Raw genomic sequence first — 22,669 nt, forward strand, 5'->3', positions numbered from 1 at the left:
ACTTGCCCCAAATTCTAGGCAGGACTGACTATTTTTAGAAACCATAAAGGAGGGATTGACTCGGGGAGTCATTCCCAGTTTTGCTTTTGCGCCCCCGGCCGATCTCAGCCAGGGGCACCCATGATAGCAGCAGACAGCACAGAAGGACAGATAACCATCATCTCATTGCCAAATTACCCTAGCAGTAGAACAACTGGTAACCATTTCTGCTATCATGCAAAAGCAAACGAATGCTGCTGTGTAGCGCTGGAGTATCGCCTTTGTCCGCGGCATCCAGTACACATATGGTGACTGTAAAAAAAAAAAAAAAAAAAAAAAAAAAAAGCTGAACGGGCTCCATGGTTGCCATGCTATGGCGTCTGCCAGGACAATCCAGGGAAAAAGGGCGCGAAATGATTGTTTGCCGTTGCTTTCACGGAGGAAGGAATGAGTGACGACATTTACCCAGAACCACCTGCGACAATGATTTTTGCCCCATCAGCCACTGGGCTCTCAACCCAGAATTCTAAGGGGCGGGGGAGACTGCGGGAACTATGGGATGGCTACGGAAAAGCTACCCACAGTGCAACGCTCCGGAAATCGACGCTAGCCTCGGACCATGGACGCACACCGCCGAATTAATGTGCTTAGTGTGGCCACGTGCACTCGACTTTATACAATCTGTTTTATAAAACCGGTTTATGTAAAATCGGAATTATCCCGTAGTGTAGACGTATCCTTAGATAGATTTCCCCACCACCACCTAGTGTAGAGCAGGCCTAAGACTCCTAAATAATACTTCCCTAGACAGTCTCCTAGGATTTAAATCTACGCACTGACAAAACGCCTGTGTCCCATGACTGGAGCTCCGAAAATGAACATTTGTGCTGGGAAAACATTAAACTGTAGTATTTGAATTAGTAAGAAACAAGCATCTGTAATCCTGTATGGCCCTGGTTCTGAGAAAGTATTCTCCTCATGTCTTTGTATAAGCAACCCAGTCTGCAGGCATATTGGTCACACTAATGAGAAGTTAGAAGTGGAACAGAAATTGCAGTTTAGAACAGTCTGGATTCTATAGAGTCACTACAGAAACCTAACATTAGTATACTGCAAAACATTTTATTAGATAGAACCAATCAGACTTCAGTTTTAGGAAGCATAATCCATGATATTTTTAATTAGCAAAAACTCCTACTTTCTCTATAATAGAGAGTACACATACACAAGTCATATGATATTAAAATAAACTCATGAGTAACCCAAGCACTTTTACGATTTCAAGTCCTCCATTTTCCATAAGTTTAGCTTCATTGACAGCAGAAGAAAAGTGACTTATTTCTTACCAGAAGACTGCTTTCCGCTCTGTTGCTCATGCAACATGCCCACTGTCATCAGAAAAACTATAACCAGAAATACTGGAATCCTCCAGGAGCCAGCCACAGAAGCTGAAAGAAAAAAAAATAAAAGATTTTTCAGCAAAGTTTTTCAGAATTTAATCAAAAATGTTAGTGTAATGCAGCCATTCTGAAGAGAGCAGCCACAACTGGAACCTAGCAATTATAGATAGATATCAGTGCCTAATATCACAGAAGTGTGAGAAATTTTTCTACATCTACAAAATATTTAGACATTAAACGCATTTCTTTCCTTTCTTATGGGACATTTACATTTCTCAATACTCATTCTAATACCTATTAGTCAGCACTCTTTTTATTCAAGAAGTATTACATTATATTGGATATATAATTTAAATTTTTTTTAAATAACTTACATATCAGAATAACTAAAGAAACAACTTCCTTTTAGTAGAACTTCTATATAGAACGAGACAAAGGAGTTTTCTTGCTTGCTCTTTTCTTTTTTTTTGGGCGGTGGGGACGGTCTAATACTTCAGGATTTGAAGACCAATATTTGTCTGGCTGAAAACTAACCTACAAAGCCACTACATGAGATCTTAAACCACAAAATAGCATACGTATGAGCACATTTGTGCAACAGTGCAGAAGAGATATGCCTCAGTAAGACATGAAGGAGTGAGCTATGAGCTCTTTCAAGAATATTAGCTTATTATTAATTGTATTAATTAACTACTGTAATGGCTAGTGACCACATACAGTTATGCTATTAGAAAGGCAGAATTAGAACACAATCTTAGTAAAAAAAAAATTAAACATCCTTGGTATCAATATGCTCAGACTGACTGTAGGAGGAAGAGTTTATTTTCATGTTAATTCTGCCATTTGTCTTTTAGGTCTTTAATCTTTGTTACTGAGATTCTCTCAAAAAAAAAAAAAGTAGTAAAAAGTTACAGATGAGGGGCCAAATTCTCTCCTGTGGCCAAGCTCTGCAGGAAAAAAAAAAGTGGTGTCAAGGAACTGGTTTTGATCCTTGATTCTAAGAGCCAATCACCACTTGGCCCCAGTCAGCATTTAGAACAGCCGCTCTAATTTACACCACTGAAAGAAAGGCAGGCAGTGCCACAGAGTTCCTCCATATTCCCTCCCTGGTGACTACTCCAGGGGGATGGCAGCACAAAAGCTACTTCCTGCAAACTTTACACGAGCGACGAGTTCTTCTGCACAAAGAGAAATTCTCTGCTGGCTCTTTGTAATAAGAATCCGGATCTTTTGCGCCACCTGAGGAGGGCAAAGAGGCTGGCTCTCAGTTGACAATTTAGCCCAAGGTTGTTCTTTGTTAGGCTTCCGAATTACATGTTATACATAAACACAATGATGTGTTACTCACCTAAGTGGAAGAGCAGTATTATCCAGACAGGAATGGAGATTGCTCTTAAATAACATTCAGTGCTTGTATTCCACTTGAATGAAACGGTCAACAGATAACCAACAACTAAGGTCCATATCTTTAAAAGAAGAAGATACTTATGGGCATACATATGTACTACACATACATCAATATACACAGATCCATATTAATCAACAGTTAGGGTTTTTTATATGAATTCCTGCACCTTTGAGAGTTGTCTATTGCAGAGGTTCTCAAACTGTGGTCCATGGACCACCAATGGTCCGCGAGCTCCATTCAGGTGGTCTGTGGATAGTTCCCTCTAAGTTGCATGCTTGAGTGGCTGCACACAAGAGAACGAAGGGCTATTCACCTAATTAGTGGAACTACACAGGCATGGCTCCATTAATTAGGTGCCTGGACTCAGGAGAAGATGCACATGTAAGGTGAGGAGGCGGCCTTGGGGGGAAATAGAGTATAGGTGGGAGGGGACTGGGCACTGAGAAGGGGCGGGGGGGGAGGTTGGATGTGCAGGGCTGCAGTGGCCAGAGAAAGAGGTGACTTTTCCAAGCTCCAGGGCTGCAGCTGCCGGGGAGAGATGATCCTCCCTCCCAGCCTCAAGCCTGTGGCTGCTGTGGCAGGGAAGAGACACCGCCCCTTTCCAGCCCCAGTTTGGTGGCTGCTGCGGTGGAGAAGAGAGGGAGAGACTCCCCCTCCTTCACAGCTCCAACTTGGGGGCTGCCGTGGCAGGGGAGAGAGGGCACATCCATCCCATTAGAAAGGTAAGACTACTGATCTTAAAATGAGTTGTGTGCTTTTATTTGAACAAAAAAAGTTTATTATTAAGGTTTTTTTTTTTTATATAGCACTTTTATCCAAACCAATTTACAATAGTTAGCTAACAGTACAAGCAACATTTGGAAAGATCATTAAGTGGTCCTCCGAGACCCTCAGCAATTTTCAAGTGGTCCATGGAAAAAAAAGTTTGAGAACCATTGGTTTACCGTATTAAGCCGCACTTGGGAAAAATCTGGATCAATCTTTAAATCAGAATATTTGCAACTATTAAATTTCTTCTTTCTATACCAAAAAATATTAGATTGCCCACTATATACCTATTTCAAGTTTTTCTAAAATTTAGGTCTAAACTCTGATATGGTTTAAATTTGTTTTATTTTGAAGGGGAAGCTCTCTAGTTCTAAATAACTATTCACATTTGTAGTGAGGTGGTCTGGCTCCCCGCCACCCCAGAGGCGGGTGAGCCTCTCTGGACACCAAAGTGGGAGGAGGCAGCAAATCATGCACCCGCCCCTCAGTGGTGAGGGTGCAGGACAGGAAGTATAAAAGCCTGCCCCTAGAGCTCACTTGGCTCTCAGTCACCGGAGCGACCACATGTTTGTGGCGGAGCTCCTAGTGGGGAGACCACGGCGATCGGCGGCTGACCTGACGACTGGACAGACCAGACACCACCAGAAGCTAGCCCGAACCCAGGGAAGCTGCCAAGCCTACCACTCACCAGCTATCCTGAGGAGCCCATGATGCTAGACTCCCTGGAGGACACCACTGTGACTTATGTACCTCTAGAAGGGGAGGAAGGAAGTAGCCCGGGGGCAGCCGACTCTAGTCTGGCTGCAGCACTGCCAGAGCCCATGTCAGTGTGTTGCAGCCAGGATTCCCACTGATGCAGCAGCGGGTCTTCTGCCACTGCTAGGGCCCTGGGCTGGGATGCAGTGGAGTGGGTGGGCCTGCATTCTCCCTGCCATTCAACTCATGGGTGGCAGTCTCCCACTCTCCCAGGCCTTTGGAGGCTTGGGCCTACTAGTGACCATTTGTTGCCCCGCCCTGACCCAGGGCCTGAGAAATCTGAGAAGAAGGAAAAAAGTCACAGGAGAGGAAGGGAAGAAATAGAAAAAAGAAAAATACAAAAGCAAAACAAAAAAACCTCTTCAAATGTATATGTTAAGAGCAGATTTGATCTCAGGCCCAGATTCCGGAAAGCATCCCTATTTATGAAAGCACTTAAACATGTTCTTAATTTTAATTGTGTTTTTAAATTCCACTGAAAACATTAGGATTTAAGCATTTGCTTAAAAGCTTCATATTTAATCAGGGTCTCAATGGACAAGATGGACAGCATTTTGTGAGCAAGGGAGGGGTCAAGTCACTGAGGAGAAAAGAATAATAAAAGCTTAGCTGTCTATTCATTACCATTATCTAATACAGCGTTTCCCAAATGGATTGCAGGCCTGGCCTGGAGCGGAGGCCTGAGGGGGACGGAGACCAAGCCTGCCTTGCATTCAGCTTTGGATCCTGACCCATGAGGCTGGGGCCAGCTTCCTGCTCCAGGTGTTGTGGCCTAGTGCACAAGATCACAGCACCACTCAAGTTTAGCAAGACCACAATGCCTTGAATGGGGAGCCAGACACAGCGTCGCAGGACAGGAGATATGGCTACAGGGTCAGGGTGGGTGGGCTCATTCCCTAACAACCCCTTCCCCTCCCTCCTCTCCCGCTCCCCCCGACACACACACACTGGGTGGGATTAGGATTGTGGTGCTGGGCGGATGGTGCTGCTTCAGGTGGTCAGTAGGTTGCACAGAAAGAAATACCATAGTTGGTCATCCTTCTGAAAAGTATGGGAGCTACTGATCTAACGCTGAACAAAGCAGGGTCCTGGGGAAACAAAGTGTTTAAATACGCAAAATGAACAGGAATACTTGTGGCACCTTAGAGACTAACAAATTTATTTGAGCATAAGCTTTCGTGGGCTACAGCCCACTTCATTGGATGCACAGAATGGAAGATAAAGTGAGGAGATATATAGACACATACAGAGAACATGGAAAGGTGGGAGTTCCCCTACCAACTCTAAGAAGCTAATTCCTCCCATTTTTTCATGTTCTCTGTATGTGTATATACACATCTCCTCACTCTATCTTCCATTCTGTGCATCCAATGAAGTGGGCTGTAGCCCACGAAAGCTTATGCTCAAATAAATGTTAGTCTCTAAGGTGCCACAAGTACTCCTGTTCTTTTTGAGGATACAGACTAACACAGCTGCTACCCTGAAACCTGTTTAAATACGATGATTGACTTCAGTAGAGCTAGGATTTCAATAGGAAAACTCCCATTAACTTCTGACAGACCAGGATTTAAAAATATTTCTTTATCAATGTTAATACATATCAGATTATTAAAACTAAAAAACTACTTGGCTTTTCACTATTTTCGCTTTTTGTATTTACTCAGATTTAACTACAAAATATTAGCCAATTTCTTTGTAATCAGCTTCGCTTTTTCATTCTCATGCATTAATGAATGTTTAAGTCCAAGACCCATTTTTAAATTAGAAAATAATCATAGAAATTTCTGTCAACATTAAGTTTCCTATGTTTAAACAGAACGAACACCACAAACACACAGACACCCTTAAAATTTGGACATAAACTACCTGAAAATGTAACATCTGTAGGGCCAAACTGATTATCTTTATTAATGGTAAATATTACCTAACACTACAGGCAGTCCCAATGAAGTTCAGTGGAGTGGTTTGTGAAGTAAGGTCCTACTCACTATGAGTAAAGGCATCAATCTAGTCCTTGACTTTAACCATGTATCAGATGCTGACTAGTACAGTATCTAGTCAATTTTGCTCTTCAGCTTGTAAAACTGATGAGATCTTCAGATTTTTTGTATTCATTTTAAAAAAAATTCCACCTTGTTAATAAGAGCAGAGTGTTTCAAATACAGGTCTAATTTCTCATTAAAATATTTCTTGCCCTTGTTTTGTCAGCAGCAAATTGTTAGCAGGGCATAAGTAAGGCTGCAAGTCTGTCACAGAGGTCACAGTTGCATGACTTCTGCAGCAACTGGTGCTGGTCCAGGGCTGCCCGAGCTGGGCAGCCCTGGGCCAGCTGTAGCAGTTCAGTGTGTGGGAGGGGGCTCAGAGATAGGAGAAGAGGCTTGGGGCAGGTGCTTACCTGAAGCAGGGGGGCCCCCCTGCAGCTCCTAGGCAGCGGAGGGGATCTCTGCACTGTGTGCTGCCCACACCTGCAGGCCCTGCCCCTGCAGCTCCCATTGGCCAAGAAGTGCAGCCAATGGGAGCTGCAGCAGCTAGCACTTGTGGCAGGAGCAGCCCCTGCCCCGGCCCATGCGCCCATCGCGTAGGAGCTGCCGAGACACAGATCCAAGTAGGGAGCCCCACTAATCCTCCCTCTCCCAGCATGGGTCCCAGCTTACCTGCTCCAGCACCTGCAGCACCCCCGTACCCACCCCCTGCCCACGAGAACCCACACCACCAACCCAAGTTTTAGTCATGGTGGGTATTTTTAGTAAAAGTCATGGACAGATCATGGCCGTGAATTTTTGTTTATGGCCCGTGACCTGTCCATGACTTTTACTAAAAATACCCACTGTGACTAAAACGTAGCCTTAGGCATAGACTTGGATATCAGAGATAATATTAAAATAAAATATGCCACACTGTTCAAGTAGTACATAAAGCTCCCAAATCATAACACTTCAAGTTTTCAAATAATTTCAAACAAAACAAAAATGATATTTATCTAAATATTTAGCAGTGTTCAGTCCTCATTTCCAAAAGTTTAACGGTTATAATTGATTATAATAAATTGTTCATTAAATGAATGCATTTCATATTTGTGTGCTATCCATTTAGATTGAAATTCCTGTTTTAACAGGTGTCAGCAATCTTGTTTCAGAAACCAAATAAAGATATACCATTCCACAAGGCCATGGAAACCAGTTGTCAGTTGGCTCCAGAGGTGTGAGGGATTCAATTCAAGTGAAATTATGGATTAAATGAATCTATGCTAATTTAGGTATTGGTGTCTGCTAATGAGCAGTACATTTGCAACATTTAAAATATGATGCAGAACATTTTTTTTTAAATTTGAGTGACCCATTTTACAAGTTGTTAATATTGCTGAAAATTCTGCTGACTAAACAAATTACTTGAAACTTAATATGGGCTGTTTCTGGATAATGAGAATCAAATCATAACTTGAAAATAATTTCCTACATTTATAAAATATACACACTATATTGTTGAATGGCTTTCCATGGATTTCAGTGAGAACATTAGTGACTGCTGCACATTAGTTACTGATCATACAGATTACTGGTGTGCATCTCCACTGAACGGTTTGGAAACTATAGTTTGGTGGGAGGGCGATAAGGGACATACTTGGAAGAGGAAGATAATCAATATCTGCTTTTGTGAAAATTCCAGTTCCAGTGACGATTACTGTTCCAATCCTAGCATGGACACAAATTCCACACTATTCACATCCCTCAAGTGGACTTGTGAAACCCACTTTAAACAAATTATTCTAAATTATAATGTCTATCAATATCATGGGCCTGATTGACAAAGGTGTGTAGATATAACTGGGTCAATCTATATACGTGTACATTTCAGATCCTGGGGCACACATGCATACACTAATTAACAAGACTGTACCAAGTTGAGGGAAAACAGCTAAAGAATTTCCTTGGGCAAAGAAAGGAGAATAAAGTTCTCATTCCTAACATGCCCTTAAAACAGGTTTTATTAAATGGAATACATGCCAGGGGCCTCACTTCATGAGCACATTTATTGTTCAGACATAATCAAGTATATTTATTGTTCAAAATGAAAAATTTTCAATTCTGTAAATAAAAAAAAAAGACAAAAATACAATAATCAAATCCCAGTCTACCAGCTAGCAAAGTCTACTACGCTCTATCACCATTGACACCAATTTGCTTATAACTTGAGCTTGCTTTTTTTCCTTTAATAAACTTGAGTACCTACTCAAGGAAATTTTGGCCAAGCAAGTCTTAGGGTACGTCCAGACTACCCGTCGTATCGGTGGGTTAAAAATCGATTGCTCGGGGAACGATATATCGCGTCTAGATAGACACGATATATCGATCCCCGAACGCGCTTATATCGATTCCAGAACTCCATCAACCCGAACGGAGTTCCGGAATTGACATGGAGAGCCGCGAACATCAATCCCGCACCGTCTGGATGGGTGAGTAATCCGATCTTAGATATTCGACTTCAGCTACATTATTCACGTAGCTGAAGTTGCGTATCTAAGATCGATTTTCCCCCCCTAGTCTGGACGAGCCCTCAGTTTGTTAAAGTCGCAAACAATTGATGCTGTGTTGACTGGACAGGAGGGCAAGTCCTAGGAACTGTCAGTTTGTAAAATTTAAACTGTCCCGTCTTCCATAATTATCTTTCTACCATTTTGATGCAACTCCCTGTGACAATTTGCTTCAGACAGATTTTGAGAAGAAATCTGGATCTACAGTTTTAAATACTGGACGAGAAGCATCAGTCACAATTACATACTAGCAGCCAAGTTTCAGTCTCTATTTCCTGTTCTGGGATTAAAAAGCATCTAAACGACTTTGAAACCCAAATCCCACTGACCTTCAATGAGACTTCAGGCTCCCAAGTGCCTAAATCACTTCTGAAAATTGGACTAAAGCCTTTTAAATATTTTACTCCTGGGCTCCATTTATTACCTTTGAATCTGGAATCAGTCACGTGGTTAAATAATGGATAAAATCAATAGGTTCTCAAAATTGTTTTTGGTTTGGTTCTTTGGTATTTCCTCTGTTAATTATATCAAACCAGTTTTCATTTAGACTGCAACAGCAGTCCCTCTGAAATCCTGTTTCTTTTAAAAAAAAAAAAAAGGTTGGTGCGGTATGTAGAATCTTGTGTGTGAAATCCATGCTATATTTTGATCTACTCATACTCACTATAAATTACTGTGGTAGTTGCATGTAAAAGAGACAATTTTCTCGAGTTTTTCCACTCAGTTTCATTCATTGGGAAGATGAATCCTCAAGCCTCTTTTTTTTCTATCAATCAACTTGATGGTAATTGCAGATGACTAAACTGCCATCCTCCTTTAGGATGTCATGTTTTACTTCTTTCTCAGTGAAGTTTAAATAGTGAGCTGAATGCTTCTGTGTCAGAATTTTAGGATGATTCCAACAGACAAGTTTTCTTTCTTCCTCCATGTGACACTGTACCCGATATTCTTCATAAAAATATAGCTGTAATATGAATATGACATAACTAAGATGTTTTATGGGAGATGGGACACGCGAGGTATCACTGGAAAGGTTATGATTTGCTGAATGTGATTATCAAATTTGTATGCATGTGTCAATTCTGTATTTGAAGTTAGGAATATTGACTATGTAACAATTACAATTGTGTATGTACTTGGGGAATGTTCACCAGAGAGTAGGCAATCAGTCTGAATGGGTCATTAAGATAGACAATAGAATAGGTCTTTGAAGAAGCTGATCTCATCTTCCTAGACTTCCTGTGGACATTACAAATAAGCCTTGTCTCATGGAAGCTTTAACACTGCAAGGTCATATGATGTCACCTAGTATGGAGTATCACCTTGGACACTGCTGGTATTTTTCCACTGGAAACAAAGGATTCCCACCTTATGTAAATCTTATTTAAGGCTGGGAAGTGAGTCAATCAGGGCTCTTCTCCATGGCCTTCCTACCCAAGTAAGAAGACTGCTGAAAGCACCTGAAGAGGAAAAGGAACTAAATGAGGGAAAAGCAGGGGCTGAGTCCAGGCTGAGACAGGGGTCTAACCTGTAAAGAGATAACTGGAACTCTGAGCTTTAGAAACTCTGCAGTCTGCCTAAAACAACATACAGGGTGAGAAATTACTATTGGTAATCTGTTTCTTTAGTGTATTAAGATTAGTTTGTGTGTTTTGCTTAGTAATCTGCTTTGTTCTCTCTGTTATCCCTTATAATCACTAAAAATTTACCTTTTGTAGTTAATAAACTTATTTCCTGTTTACACCAAAACCCAGTTTGTGCAATTCGTAAGTGTGTGGGGGGAGCCATACATATCTCCCTCCACATAGAGGGTGGGGGCTTACACTATCTAGATCTCTATAGAGCGCAAGACAATATTATTTCGGGTTTACACTCCAGAGGGTTTGTGCACAGAAGAGCTGGACATTCCCCTAGCTGAGCCATCCCACAGAGAGCTAATCGTAGACTCTGTGAGATTCTGCAGCTGGGTGTGTCCCTGCCTGTGTGTGTGCTGGAAAGAGGCTTAGAGCCTGTCACAGCAGCACAGAATAGTAAGGGAAACCCAGGCTGGTAGGACAGCAGGCTCAGTGGGACCCTAGCACATCCGGTGGCACCCCAAAAGGGGGGTCCAACCCATGACACCCCATTTATCTTCATTGTCTGAACAAATGACAAAGACCTCTTTTTCCATACTTCTCTCCGCATTCTTCGATAACACTTTCAGCAACTTGATCACAATGTGCTGCAGTTTTCTTGGAAGAAACAGAAAAATCCATTTCCCCACACCCTCCACTGATACTTTAAGTACTCATCTCATGTTTCACCAATGTTTTGCATTTATGTCAGTGCAAATTCTGCTAGCTGCATCATCTAGTAGTGAAACAGAGTTTAAATTTGATGGAGGAAGTGTATTCAGCACAAGGTGCTTAATGATCTCTGCAAATTGCTGACTGAAGGCAATGTCAGCAAAAAGCTGTGACTTCAAGTTCAAGTCTTTGCTTTCAGTTGTTTTTATATTTACTCCTGTGGGAATTTTACCACCACTGCGCATATGCAGAATTCATGTCCAGTGCAGAATTATTTCCCCCCCTTCCAGAAAATACATTTTGCCTGACAAGTGCTGCAATTCTGCCTGTCACCCACCAGAGGCTGCTCTAGCATCAGGACAGTCAGCTGTGTTCATCACAGCACTGTGCCTGCAGAGCTAGATTAAGACAGACAAAGTGGGGCACACAGGGCTGCTTGGGGGGAGACAGGGGTCAGAGGCTGGAGTTCAGAAGTGCTAGTAGGGGGAGACAGCCTGGGTTGCAGGCTCAGGAGCTAGTGGGGTAACAGCACTGAGCCAGAACTGAATGGGAGAAGGGCTGCAAAATGGAAGTACAGAGTAAAACATGATAGAAGTTTAAACTTCGGTCTCAAGATATGGACAGTATGCTGTCCAAACAGAAGACTGAAAAAAAAGACTTAATATCATGATTAATATTTAGACTTTACAAGAGAAATTTCAGTGGAATGAAAAGGATGGAGACCAGACTGAAGGGAAAGGAAATCAAGACATTATAAACAGATACCCCACCTCAAGGAACTGAGATAAAAGGGAAAAAGAAGATTGGCTAAAAAGAAATGTTGGCAGGTTGAGAAGTTTACCAACGCAACTTTGCTTTTTCCTGAGTTTTCACAGCACCATATTTACAACCTCAATGTTCTTATCCTGAGCAACTTAAGTTGATCAAAAATGAAATGGGGCTTGCATGCACCTTGAGATTCCTCACTGAATTAAGCAGGGTCTTTCCCTTGGTTTACTGCAAATGTTCATTTTACATTTAAAACACAGAAGTTAATGTGCATGAAAGCTCAAAAAAGTGCCTAAAGTGTATGTAGGTAAAATAATTTCATTCAAACTTGCCGACAGTGTGAAGCATTTTTCATCCAAATTTCAGCTTTAAAATGAAAGATTAGTTTCTGAAGTGCATAGTCATTTCCATGGTTGTATAATTACATTATACATTAGTACCTAACTGTAATTTAGCGAAATCACAACCTATTTTCACTAGGACTTTGACCGTAAAATACTGAACTTAGAGACACTGTCCCAAATTTCAACTTTCTACCTCACATTTCTAAGATGCTTCAGCTGTTTAAAACAAGATTTTAATGACAGCAAAAAGTATCTGAACTCCTTTCATTCAATAACTAACTATTTTTGTTCAAACAAAATAATTCACCCACGACCAGAGGCCAAACCTAGAAAATTTCAGGGAAAAGCATCTTAAGATTTCTGATCTCCCCACTCCCACTAATACTTGTTAAAACACTTTAGCAAACATGGTTACAAGTGCTACTTAAGTTTATGCCCTGATCAGACTGAGGTTAGGAAGAATATCTATCTATATGAAACAATAAATATTTGGGTAGGTGTGAATGGAGAAAGACAGGTGGAAGAGAAGAGATCTATGGGTGTCATATTCCTCTGAAGCTTCCAGTTTCAGCCTGTGAAAGACGCAGAATACTGGACTGATGAATCACTGGTTTTTCCTAATATGGCAAATTCTAGGTTCCTATTACAGAGGCCTACATATTTGTAAATAACTCATGGATTATACTCACTAACAAAGAAGTTCATTAAAGGCAAGAGAAGAGATCATTATTCTACATTTTTTCTATATCTACAACATTCCCCACAAAAGGGAGGGGGGGCGGAAATGAAGGTATTCATACACTCAACTCCCTAAAACAAAATTCAGCTGTATGGGCCTGGTTTGTAATGATGCCTTCTCAGAACTCCATTGACTCTAAGGGGACAACACGCACACAGATGCCATCACAGGACAAGGGTCTAGATTTCCCTCAAAACATGAATGCACAAAAGAAATGGCCTACTTCCTAACTCTTTGAATTGATGGTACAAAATATTTTCTAATAACTAATACCACCTTATATTTACAGTGCCTTTCATCCTAAAGCACTTTACAGACTGACAGATCGTAAAGATGCATGTAACGTCATACATGTGAGTAAAGTTACATACATGCTTAAGTGTTTGCAGGATTGGGACACATATAAATTTATATTTAAAATAGTAAAAAGGGTGCCTATTAACATTCTAAGCACCTTTGATATAAATTACAAAAAACAGAGACAGAGGGATCACCTCGCCCAATCAAGCCTGGTAAAAATACCAAACCTGAAAATAAGGGCTCTCCGTAGAGCAAAAGTTTTGTCTCTTTCACCGATAAAAGATATTACCTCACCCAGCTTGTCTCAGTGGTAAAAATAGACTGGGGTAGAACAGAGCAGCTATTTAAGATTACAGAGCATCTTTGTGCAACAGTTTAGAATTTGAAAAATAACTAAGCAGAAAGTAATAATTGAAATTAGTATATGGCTAAAATACTGGGATATAGCACATGTGCTATTGCAACAAATCAGGGGTGCTGGACAATTTGTACAATGGGGATACTGAGAGCCATTGAACCAAACTGTAAACCCTGTATATGATGGAAACCACTTCAAGCCCACACGCCCAGTTCCAGCACCTATGCAACAAATGCTGAGGTTCAATCTTATATAAACTGTTAAATACCACACTGCTGAACCTCAAGTCAAACATTTAAAGACATGTAATGTATTTGCTCTGAATGAGACTTTCAAAGTCACGTCCGCTCTAGGTGAGCACAAGAACTTCCATAGCATTCTGTATAGCAGTAAAGTTTACTTCAGTGTCCCTAAAATTTCCTTTTCCTGTCAGTGTTGTACAGCATACTCTGCAACATCCTAGAGTAAAAGCTGTGTACATATATTGGGAAGAGCTTTTGGGAAGGGCTTGCAGATTCTCTAAGATGAAAACCATCACACAAATTGAAGATTTCTGTCAATAAAGAATATTTTTTGTAGGGCAATATGATTTTTTTTAAAAGCACCATGCTGTCCCTTAAGCATCCCACTACTCCCTACCACAATTCCCATCTAGCATCCAGGTAGCTAGAAGTGTGGTTAGCAGTGACTGCACAATATGGTATTCCTGGGATGTTTAAGGTAGGTCTCCATCAACAAACCATCCTAATGTAGATGCCACTTAGCTAGGGCCATGCCAAATTCATGGCCATGAAAAATGTGTCACGGATTGTGAAATCTTGTCTTGTGTGCTTTTACCCTATACTATACAGATTTCATGGGGGAGACAAGCATTTCTCAAACTGGGGGTCCTGACGCAAAAGGGAAATGTAGGGAGGTCACACAGTTATTTTAGGGGGTCGCAGTATTGCCACCCTTACTTCTGCTCTACCTTCAGAGCTGGGTGGCCAGAGAGACGCAGCTGTTGGCTGGGCACCCAGCTCTGAAGGCAGCACCCTGCCAGCAGCAGTCCAGAAGTAAGGGCAGAACACCTAGAACACCTGGAAAAGGTCTTTGAGCACATCAGGCAGGCTGGACTAACTGTTAAGCCTAAAAACTGTCAAATAGGCCAAAACAGAGTAACTTACTTTGGACACCAGGTGGGTCAAGGAAAATAAACCCCCTACAGGCCAAGGTGGATGCTATCCAAAAGTGGCCTGTCCCAAAGTCAAAGAAAAAGGTCCAATCCTTCTTAGGCTTCGCTGGGTATTACAGGCAATTTGTACTACACTACAGCCAAATCGCTGCCCCACCAACTGACTTGACCAAAAAGACCCAGCCAAATGCAGTTAAGTGGACTGATGAGTGTCAGAAGGCCTTTACCCACCTTAAGGCTACACTCATGTCTGACCCTGTGCTAAGGGCCCCAGACTTTGACAAACCATTCCTAGTAACCACAGATGCATCTGAGCGTGGTGTGGGAGCAATTTTAATGCAGGAAGGACCGGATCAAAACTTCCATCCTGTCGTGTTTCTCAGCAAGAAACTGTCTGAGAAGGAAAGCCACTAGTCAATCAGTGAAAAAGAATGCTACGCCATTGTGTATGCCCTGGAAAAGCTAAGTCCATATGTTTGGGGACGGCGTTTCCACCTACAAACCAACCATGCTGCGCTAAAGTGGCTTCATACTGCCAAGGGAAACAACAAAAAACTGCTGCGATGGAGTTTAGCTCTCCAAGATTTTGATTTTGAAATTCAACACATTTCAGGAGCTTCTAACAAAGTAGCTGATGCACTCTCCCGTGAAAGTTTCCCAGAATCAACTGGTTAAAAATTGTCCTTAAAATGTAAAAAGTCTTGTAGGTTACAAAATCAGAAGTATATGTAAAAGTGCATGTTTTTTACTAATCTGTTTATTCTAAAGTTCTCGGAAGAAATCACAGCCACTGTGGTTCCACACTGTCTGAGATTTGGGGGGCGTGTCATAAACAGATAGTTAAGGGTTAACGTCTCTTATCTGTAAAGGGTTAAGAAGCTCAGTGAACCTGGCTGACACCTGACCAGAGGACCAATAGGGGGACAAGATACTTTCAAATCTTGGTGGAGGGAAGTCTTTGTTTGTGCTTTTTGTTTTGTTTGTTGTTCGCTCTCGGGACTGAGAGGGATAAGATGTACACCCAGGCTTTCCCAATCTTTCTGAATCAGTCTTTCATGTTTCAAAATTGTAAGTAGTAGCCAGGCAAGGCGGATTAGTCTTATGTTTCTCAATTTGTAAAGTGTCTTTTTGCTAGAAGGATTTTTACCTCTGTTTGCTGTAACTTTGAATCTAAGGCTGGCGGTGGAAGGGGTCCCTCTACTCTATATGAATCTGAGTACCCTGTAAAACATTTTCCATCCTGATTTTACAGAGATAATTTTTACCTTTTCTTTCTTTAATTAAAAGCTTTCTTTTTAAGAACCTGATTGATTTTTCCTTGTTTTAAAATCCAAGGGATTGAGTCTGAACTCACCAGGGATTGGTGGGGGGAAAAGGAGGGGGATAGTTAATTCCTCTTTGTTTTAAGATCCAAGGAGTTTGGATCTGTGTAAGCCTCTCAAGGCAACCCAGGGAAGGGAGAGTCTGGGGGGAAAAGGAGGGGGATGGTTAATTTCTCTTTGTTTTAAGACCCAAGGGGTTTGGGTCTTGGGTTCCCCAGGGAAGGTTTTGGGGGAACAGAAAGTATGGCAGACACTAACTTCTGGCTGGTGGCGGCGTACCAGATTTAAGCTAATAATTAAGCTTAAAAGTGATCATGCAGGTCCCCACTTCTTGAACTCTAAAGTTCAAAGTGGGAAAAAAACCTTGACAGTGACAATACCACACCATGCCATCCTTACTTCTGCGCTGCTGCTGACTCTGCCTTGAGAGCTGGGCTACAAGCCAGCAGCTGCCACTCTCTAGCTGTCCAGCTCTGAAGGCAGCACCGCCGCCAGCAGCAACACAGAGGTAAAGGTAGTAGTACTACAAGCCCCCTACAATAACCCTTTGACACCTCTCCCCAACTCCTTTTTGTGTTAGTAACCCTACAGTTACAACACCATGAAATTTCAGATTTAAATAGCTGAAATAATAACATTTACAATTTTTAAAGTCCTATGACTATGATGAAATTGACCAAAATGGACTGTGAATTTAGTAGGACCCTCGCTATAGCTTATAGCGCCAATTCAGTGGGCAAAATAAACCAGCAAAAGCACATTTATGTTGTTATAAATTTATCAAGATTAGGGCTTTTGCCAGTACAAAAATATTGCAAACAAAACTACACCACTAGAGTATATTGATCAGAAAAAGTTTCTAGTGCAGACACAGGTGAAGTGAAAGCGATGCTAGCCTTCCCCATGCCTTTCCAAGCAATACCAACAATGATTTCATATTGAGGCTGGTTCTGGTCCTCTTTCAGTTATTAGAGGTTGAGCTTTAAGGCTGGGAATCCATAAGTGTTTAGACTCCTAAATCCCCGATAAAAATCAATGGTATATATTTAGGCACCAGACTCCTACTGTACATCCTACCAAGGGACTTCCATACATAACTCCCACTGATTTCACTGTTGTGAATCCCATCCTGCTCATCAAGCCTGCTGAAAAGTGGTACACCAGCGGTTTTCAAACTTTTGTATTCGTGACCCCACCTTCCACATAACATGCCTCTGAGTGCAACCTCCCCCCCCTTGTAAATCAAAAACACTTTTTTTGTATATTTAACACCGTTATAAATGCTGGAGGCAAAGCAGGGTTTGGGGTAGAGGTTGACAGCTCACAACCCCCCATGCACAACCCCCTGAGGGATCCCAACTCCCAGTTTGAGAGCCCCTGTGTTACAGGGCACCAGGCTAAGCCTCTCCCTGCACAGTGATAATGAGAAGGCTGGCACCAAGCCCTCTAACACAGATCCATAGGAGTGAGGGGGTGGGGCAGCGGAGAGGTGTTGAGCCACCTGGGTGATGCTCAGGGCTGACCGCGCCTCTCCCCACACATCTATGCGATTCCCATGGTGACAGAGGCGAAGCCGAGCCCACCCCAGCCCCCAGACTCACCCACAGGCTGCTGAAGAAGTCGAGCCCCTGACAGATCAGGAGTCCGGTCTGGGCCAGCAGCACCTGGACTCCCAGGGAGCTGCCGAGGCAATAGAGCCCGTAGAGCAGGGGGCCGCCCGCGCCCAGCAGCAGCAGAAGGCGCCGCCTGCGCAGCACCTGCTCGCCCAGCGCCTCGGCGCCGTAGTTGGCGAAGCAGATGGGCAGCAGCAGGGCGGCCAGCAGCACCGGGGTGCGGGAGCGGTGCAGGCGGCCGAGCCAGCGGCGGCCCAGCGCGGTGAGCGAGCTCTTGAAGGGGTGCAGGAAGGTGCCGCAGAGCACGGCCCAGAGCAGCGGCCGCAGGAAGGCCTCCAGGATGAAGTAGACCAGCACGGCGGCGCCGCAGCACAGCCCGGCGAAGAGCAGCGCCCCGGTGTTGTAGAAGGCCTGCTTGATGGGCTTCTCCAGCCGCGGCAGCGACGACACCGCCGCCGGCGGCAGCAGCAGCAGCCGCGGCGCCGCGCCCTCCGCCGCCCCGGGGGGACCCGCAGCGCTGCGCTCCGGAGACTCGCTGCTGCTGCCCGCACCGGGAGCCGAGTAGGAGCCCGGCCGCCTTCGTCCCTGCAGCGGGGAGCCAGGAGGAGACGGGACGCGGGGACTCGCCGCGGATTCTCCGCTGTCAGCCATCGCTCCCGCCTCACGCCCCCTCCACGCCGTTAACCGCCGCTGTCGCCAGGGGAGAGCGGCACAGGCAGAGACACGCTACATGAGCCGCCGGGAAATGTAGTCTGTCTTTCCTTGCCTCCCCACGGAAGAATGGCTCGAAGAGGATTCTGGGAAACGTAGTCTCTCTGTCTCCGCCTTCCCCAGGCGATTGTGATGCTGAGCATAAGTTCGTCAGACGAGGGAGTGCAGAGGATGCCGGGAAATTCACGCGCTCGGGGCGGGGCGAGGGAGCCTGATGATCGTGCTTTCTTAATGGCGGTGATTGGTGAAGCAGGGGATGGTGGGAGATGTAGTTTCTTGTGCATGTACAGCCCAGCGCATCGGTTCTCTCACACGGATCTAAAAGGTGAGCAACTCGGCATAGCCCGCAGGGCTGAAATTTTTGTTCCTTTATTATTAAATGCGGCTGAAAAAGTGGAGTGAGGCGTTAAGATTCTTTTAGTTCTGTATACACATATAAAAGGCACAGGTCCTGTTTATTCAGGAAGACTCAACTTCAATTTTCAGGTCCTGAATCATCTGTTATTGCATTGGTTGAAGCAGAAACAGTTCAGTGTATCCACAGTAACTGATGTGATTTAAGTTTTGTTCCACATCTACCCTTGTAGCACAGTCCTAACATATATTGGTTGCATTTCCACAATTCCTGGGTATGTTTCCAGAAGCTGTCCCTTTTTGGGGAATAGCCACTCAAACACTGGGAGACAGTAAGGGGGACTAACCTGCATTTCTTCTTGTCTGCATCCACTCTGGCACCACACTAGTTTGGAGTGAACAAATTAAGTATTCACTGTGTATTTAGCCTGATAAAAAGTAGTTTGTTCTACTTGGTTATTATAGCATTTGCAAACAATTTGGAGTGTTAATTGTGTGAGGACCAAAAGTATTCTACAAAGGGTCTAGATACTGTAACTGGTTTAATATCCTTGGTGTAGCCCAGGCCTCTGTGTCTACACACAAAGGCACTTGTAATGTTTCACAAGTGTTCCAAGTACAGTATCTTTGCAAGTACACTGGTGCTGAGTAAGTCTTATAAGGCTGCTGTCCACACCACTTCCAGTCAAACTATTTGATTCCTAGGTGGTGCACCTGCACTAATTCAGTTTGTCCCAGCAAAATCCCACAGTGCTTCAGCCCCATCAGGTGCCAAAGCCATAAGTACTACAGTCATAAAAGTTACATGTGTTGAATACTGGTGAAAGAAGATGGATGAGGTAATATCTTTTATTAGACCAATCTCTGTTGGTGAGACAGGGTTAATGCCTCTTTTACCTGTAAAGGGTTAAAAAGTTCACCTAGCATAGCTAACACCTGACTAGAGGAACCAATGGGGGAACAAGATGTTTCAAAAGGAAGGAGGGAAGTTTTTCCTTTGTTTAGAGTTTCAGTTTCAGCCGGAGTAAAAAAGATTAAGGAACCAGCCTCTTATCAGAATAGTAAGTTTTAGAAAGGAATAAATAGGTTTATGTTTATTTCTTTGTAACCTGTCTTATGCAATTAGAGGTAGAATCAAATTGGATATTTGGGTATTTTTTTGTGTAACTAAATTTGTGCCCAGGGGAACATCCTCTGTGTTTTGAATCTGTTGTCTGTGAGAGTAGTTGGTATGCTAATCTCTCCCAGAGGGTTTTCTTTTACCTTTCTTTTCTTTAATTAAAAGCCTTTTTCTTAATACCTGATTGATTTTTCCTTGTTTTTAGATCCAAGGGGATTGCATCTGGACTCACCAGGGATTGGTGGGGGAAAGGAGGGAGGATGGTTAATTTCTCCTTGTTTTAAGATCCAAGGGGTTTGGATCTGTGTTCACCGGGGAATTGGTGAAGTCCCTCAAAACTATCCAGGGAAAAAGTAGTGCTTGGGGGATGGTGGCAGCGATACCAGATCTAAGCTGGTAATTAAGCTTAGAAGTATCCATGCAGGTCCCCACATCTGTGCCCTAAAGTTCAGAGTGGGGAAGGAACCTTGACAAGACCAATCTCTGTCGGTGAGAGAGACAAGCTTTCAAGCACAGAGATCTGAAGAAGAGCTCTGTGTAAGCTCAAAACCTTGTCTCTTTCACCAGCAGAAGTTGGTCCAATAAAAGATTATCTCACCCACGCTGTCTCTCTAATATCCTGTGACCAACACGGCTACAACAATATTGAGTAGTGATAGCACTTTCAAAGCTCCATAGGTAAGACTGTTGAAATTTGTATTTAAAACAGAGATATTCTTTGATTTGGATGAAGTATATATCTTCCCCAAAATTACAGCATGTGTGAGTAAAACTTGAATGTGAGAATTTACATTTAAATTAGTTAATAACAGGACTGACCTCACTGCAGGGTCTGAGTATGTGGAGCTAATGGTGTGATCCCAGGTCACATAGAGATATCATGCTAGCTCAATAGTGTAGCAAGCAGCAGCACGGGCTAGCCATGCCAAGTATAAACAAACTTTAATCCTGTGGGTATATAGTCTACACAGCTAACCCATGCCGCCATTTGCCACCGCCCATGCTATCGCAGCTATGCTACTATTTTTAGCAGATTAGATCAATGAAAGCTAGTGCAAGTACATCTACGCAAGCTGGGAATCACACTCCTAGCTCACAAGCAGAGATGTAGCCTATGAGTGCTGTGATATACCCATGCCCTCCAGATGTCTGCTGGGTGCTCTGTGTAACAGATACAATTACCCAAGTCCTGCATAAAGATAATAAAGTATAGTTGCAGTCCCCTCTACGCCATCATCCAGCTGCATACATGCATTTGCCCCCAAACCTCCTTGAATGCTACAGCTGGGCCTCTGCCAGTAACAGGTTGTTTCCCTGCCCATTTCTCAGACCCAGCTATCAGACTCTCTGCTACCAAACCTTCCTGCCACAACCACAACCAACTTTCAGGCAATTGTTTCCTGCCTGCTATTAAAGTGCATATAACCTGCACTTACAGTGTGACTATCCATCTTCCTCCACTATCTGGTCCGCAGACACTAGAACCTCAATTTTACAAATACCTTTCTAATGAAGGACCAGTCCTAGGAACCATTTTTCTTAATGGAAAAAAAATCACATAATGAAAGTGATGTTTATAAAGAACAAATCAACATCCCTTTACATTCCAGTGCCTTCAATGCCTTGGAGATCTCTTTGCAGTGGTTTAAAGGACACAAAGAAAGTGTTGCAATGCACCATACTATAATTTATACATCCTACTCTACTGTAATTTTGAAAAGTTCAATTTTATGAACTATTCAATCCCCAATTAATAAAATAGGGGTTCTACTGTACGTACACCTCTACCCTACCATAACACGGTCGTGGGGAGCCAAAAATCCCTACAGAGTTATAGCTAAAACCCCGTTATATCGGGGTAGGGTCAGCAGGGCTCCGGCAGTGATTTAAAGAGCTCTAGGTTCCAGCCACTGCGGGGAGCCCCAGTCCCTTTAAATCACCGGTGGAGCCCCTCTGCCGCAGCCCCAGGGTAGAGTGAATGAATGTTAGAGTTCAGGTTACAGCTTCTGTCTGTGGTTGGATTGCAGAACCAATTAATTTGGATTCTAACTTGAAACTCCCTGGGCTTTTGTTTTCTGAGATGCCAAGTACCCACACAACTTTCATAGACATCAGTGGTGATCAGCACTTCTGAAAGGCCAAGATGTCTCAAGGTGTCCAAGGGTTGTGCAAAGCATGATTCAAACGGTTCCTCTGGAAACCTGCCTGCACCCATCAGGAGCCCTTAAAGACCCTGGTTTTTGTTTGTTTGGGGTTTTTTTTGGGAGGGGTGAGGGAGCATACTTTTTACTTCTGACTCATTTCATCCATCATGGGAGCTGCAGCAGCCTGGGGAGAGGCAGTGGTAGCAGCTCTGGAGCGGGTGGGAGAAAACTAGGTACAGGGGCTGGGAGAAACTGCAGGATAAATGGTCTCTCCCCCACCAGCCACCCAGCGCCTTGTAGGGACAGGCTTCCAGTCAGGCCAGCAGGGAGGGATGGGGAGCACTGGACTCAAGAGGGCAGAGGCAGCAGCTGTGGTACAGGTCCCAGGGATTCAGAGACACTGCCCCTAACCACTGTTACTCTACTCTCAGTTCCAGAGAGATCCCTCAATCCGTTTGATTCTACACCCCACTGAATCTCACTGCACTCCCATCCCCAGAAAGACCTCCTCTGTTTTGGTGTGGGTATCAATTACATTTACACAGCATTAAATGGGGCCCTGAACACACTGTTCAGGGCACTAAGCGAGGTCCTG

General features: G+C 43.4%; 1 protein-coding gene across 1 annotated transcript in view; it reads right to left on the minus strand.

The window, feature by feature from the left end:
* TMEM245 (transmembrane protein 245) overlaps positions 1 to 18,396 on the minus strand; it is a 135,040-nt gene extending 116,644 nt beyond the window's left edge. The window contains exons 1-3 of the mRNA XM_030549399.1: positions 17,734 to 18,396; positions 2,728 to 2,845; positions 1,326 to 1,427 (exon numbers count right to left, since the gene is read on the minus strand). Coding sequence (XP_030405259.1) covers positions 1,326 to 1,427; positions 2,728 to 2,845; positions 17,734 to 18,396 — 883 coding nt within the window. The remainder of the gene's footprint in view (positions 1 to 1,325; positions 1,428 to 2,727; positions 2,846 to 17,733) is intronic.
* Positions 18,397 to 22,669: the final 4,273 nt, after the last annotated feature.

Source organism: Gopherus evgoodei, chromosome 2 (genome assembly GCF_007399415.2).
Source record: "Gopherus evgoodei ecotype Sinaloan lineage chromosome 2, rGopEvg1_v1.p, whole genome shotgun sequence".
Taxonomy (NCBI): Eukaryota; Metazoa; Chordata; order Testudines; family Testudinidae; genus Gopherus; species Gopherus evgoodei.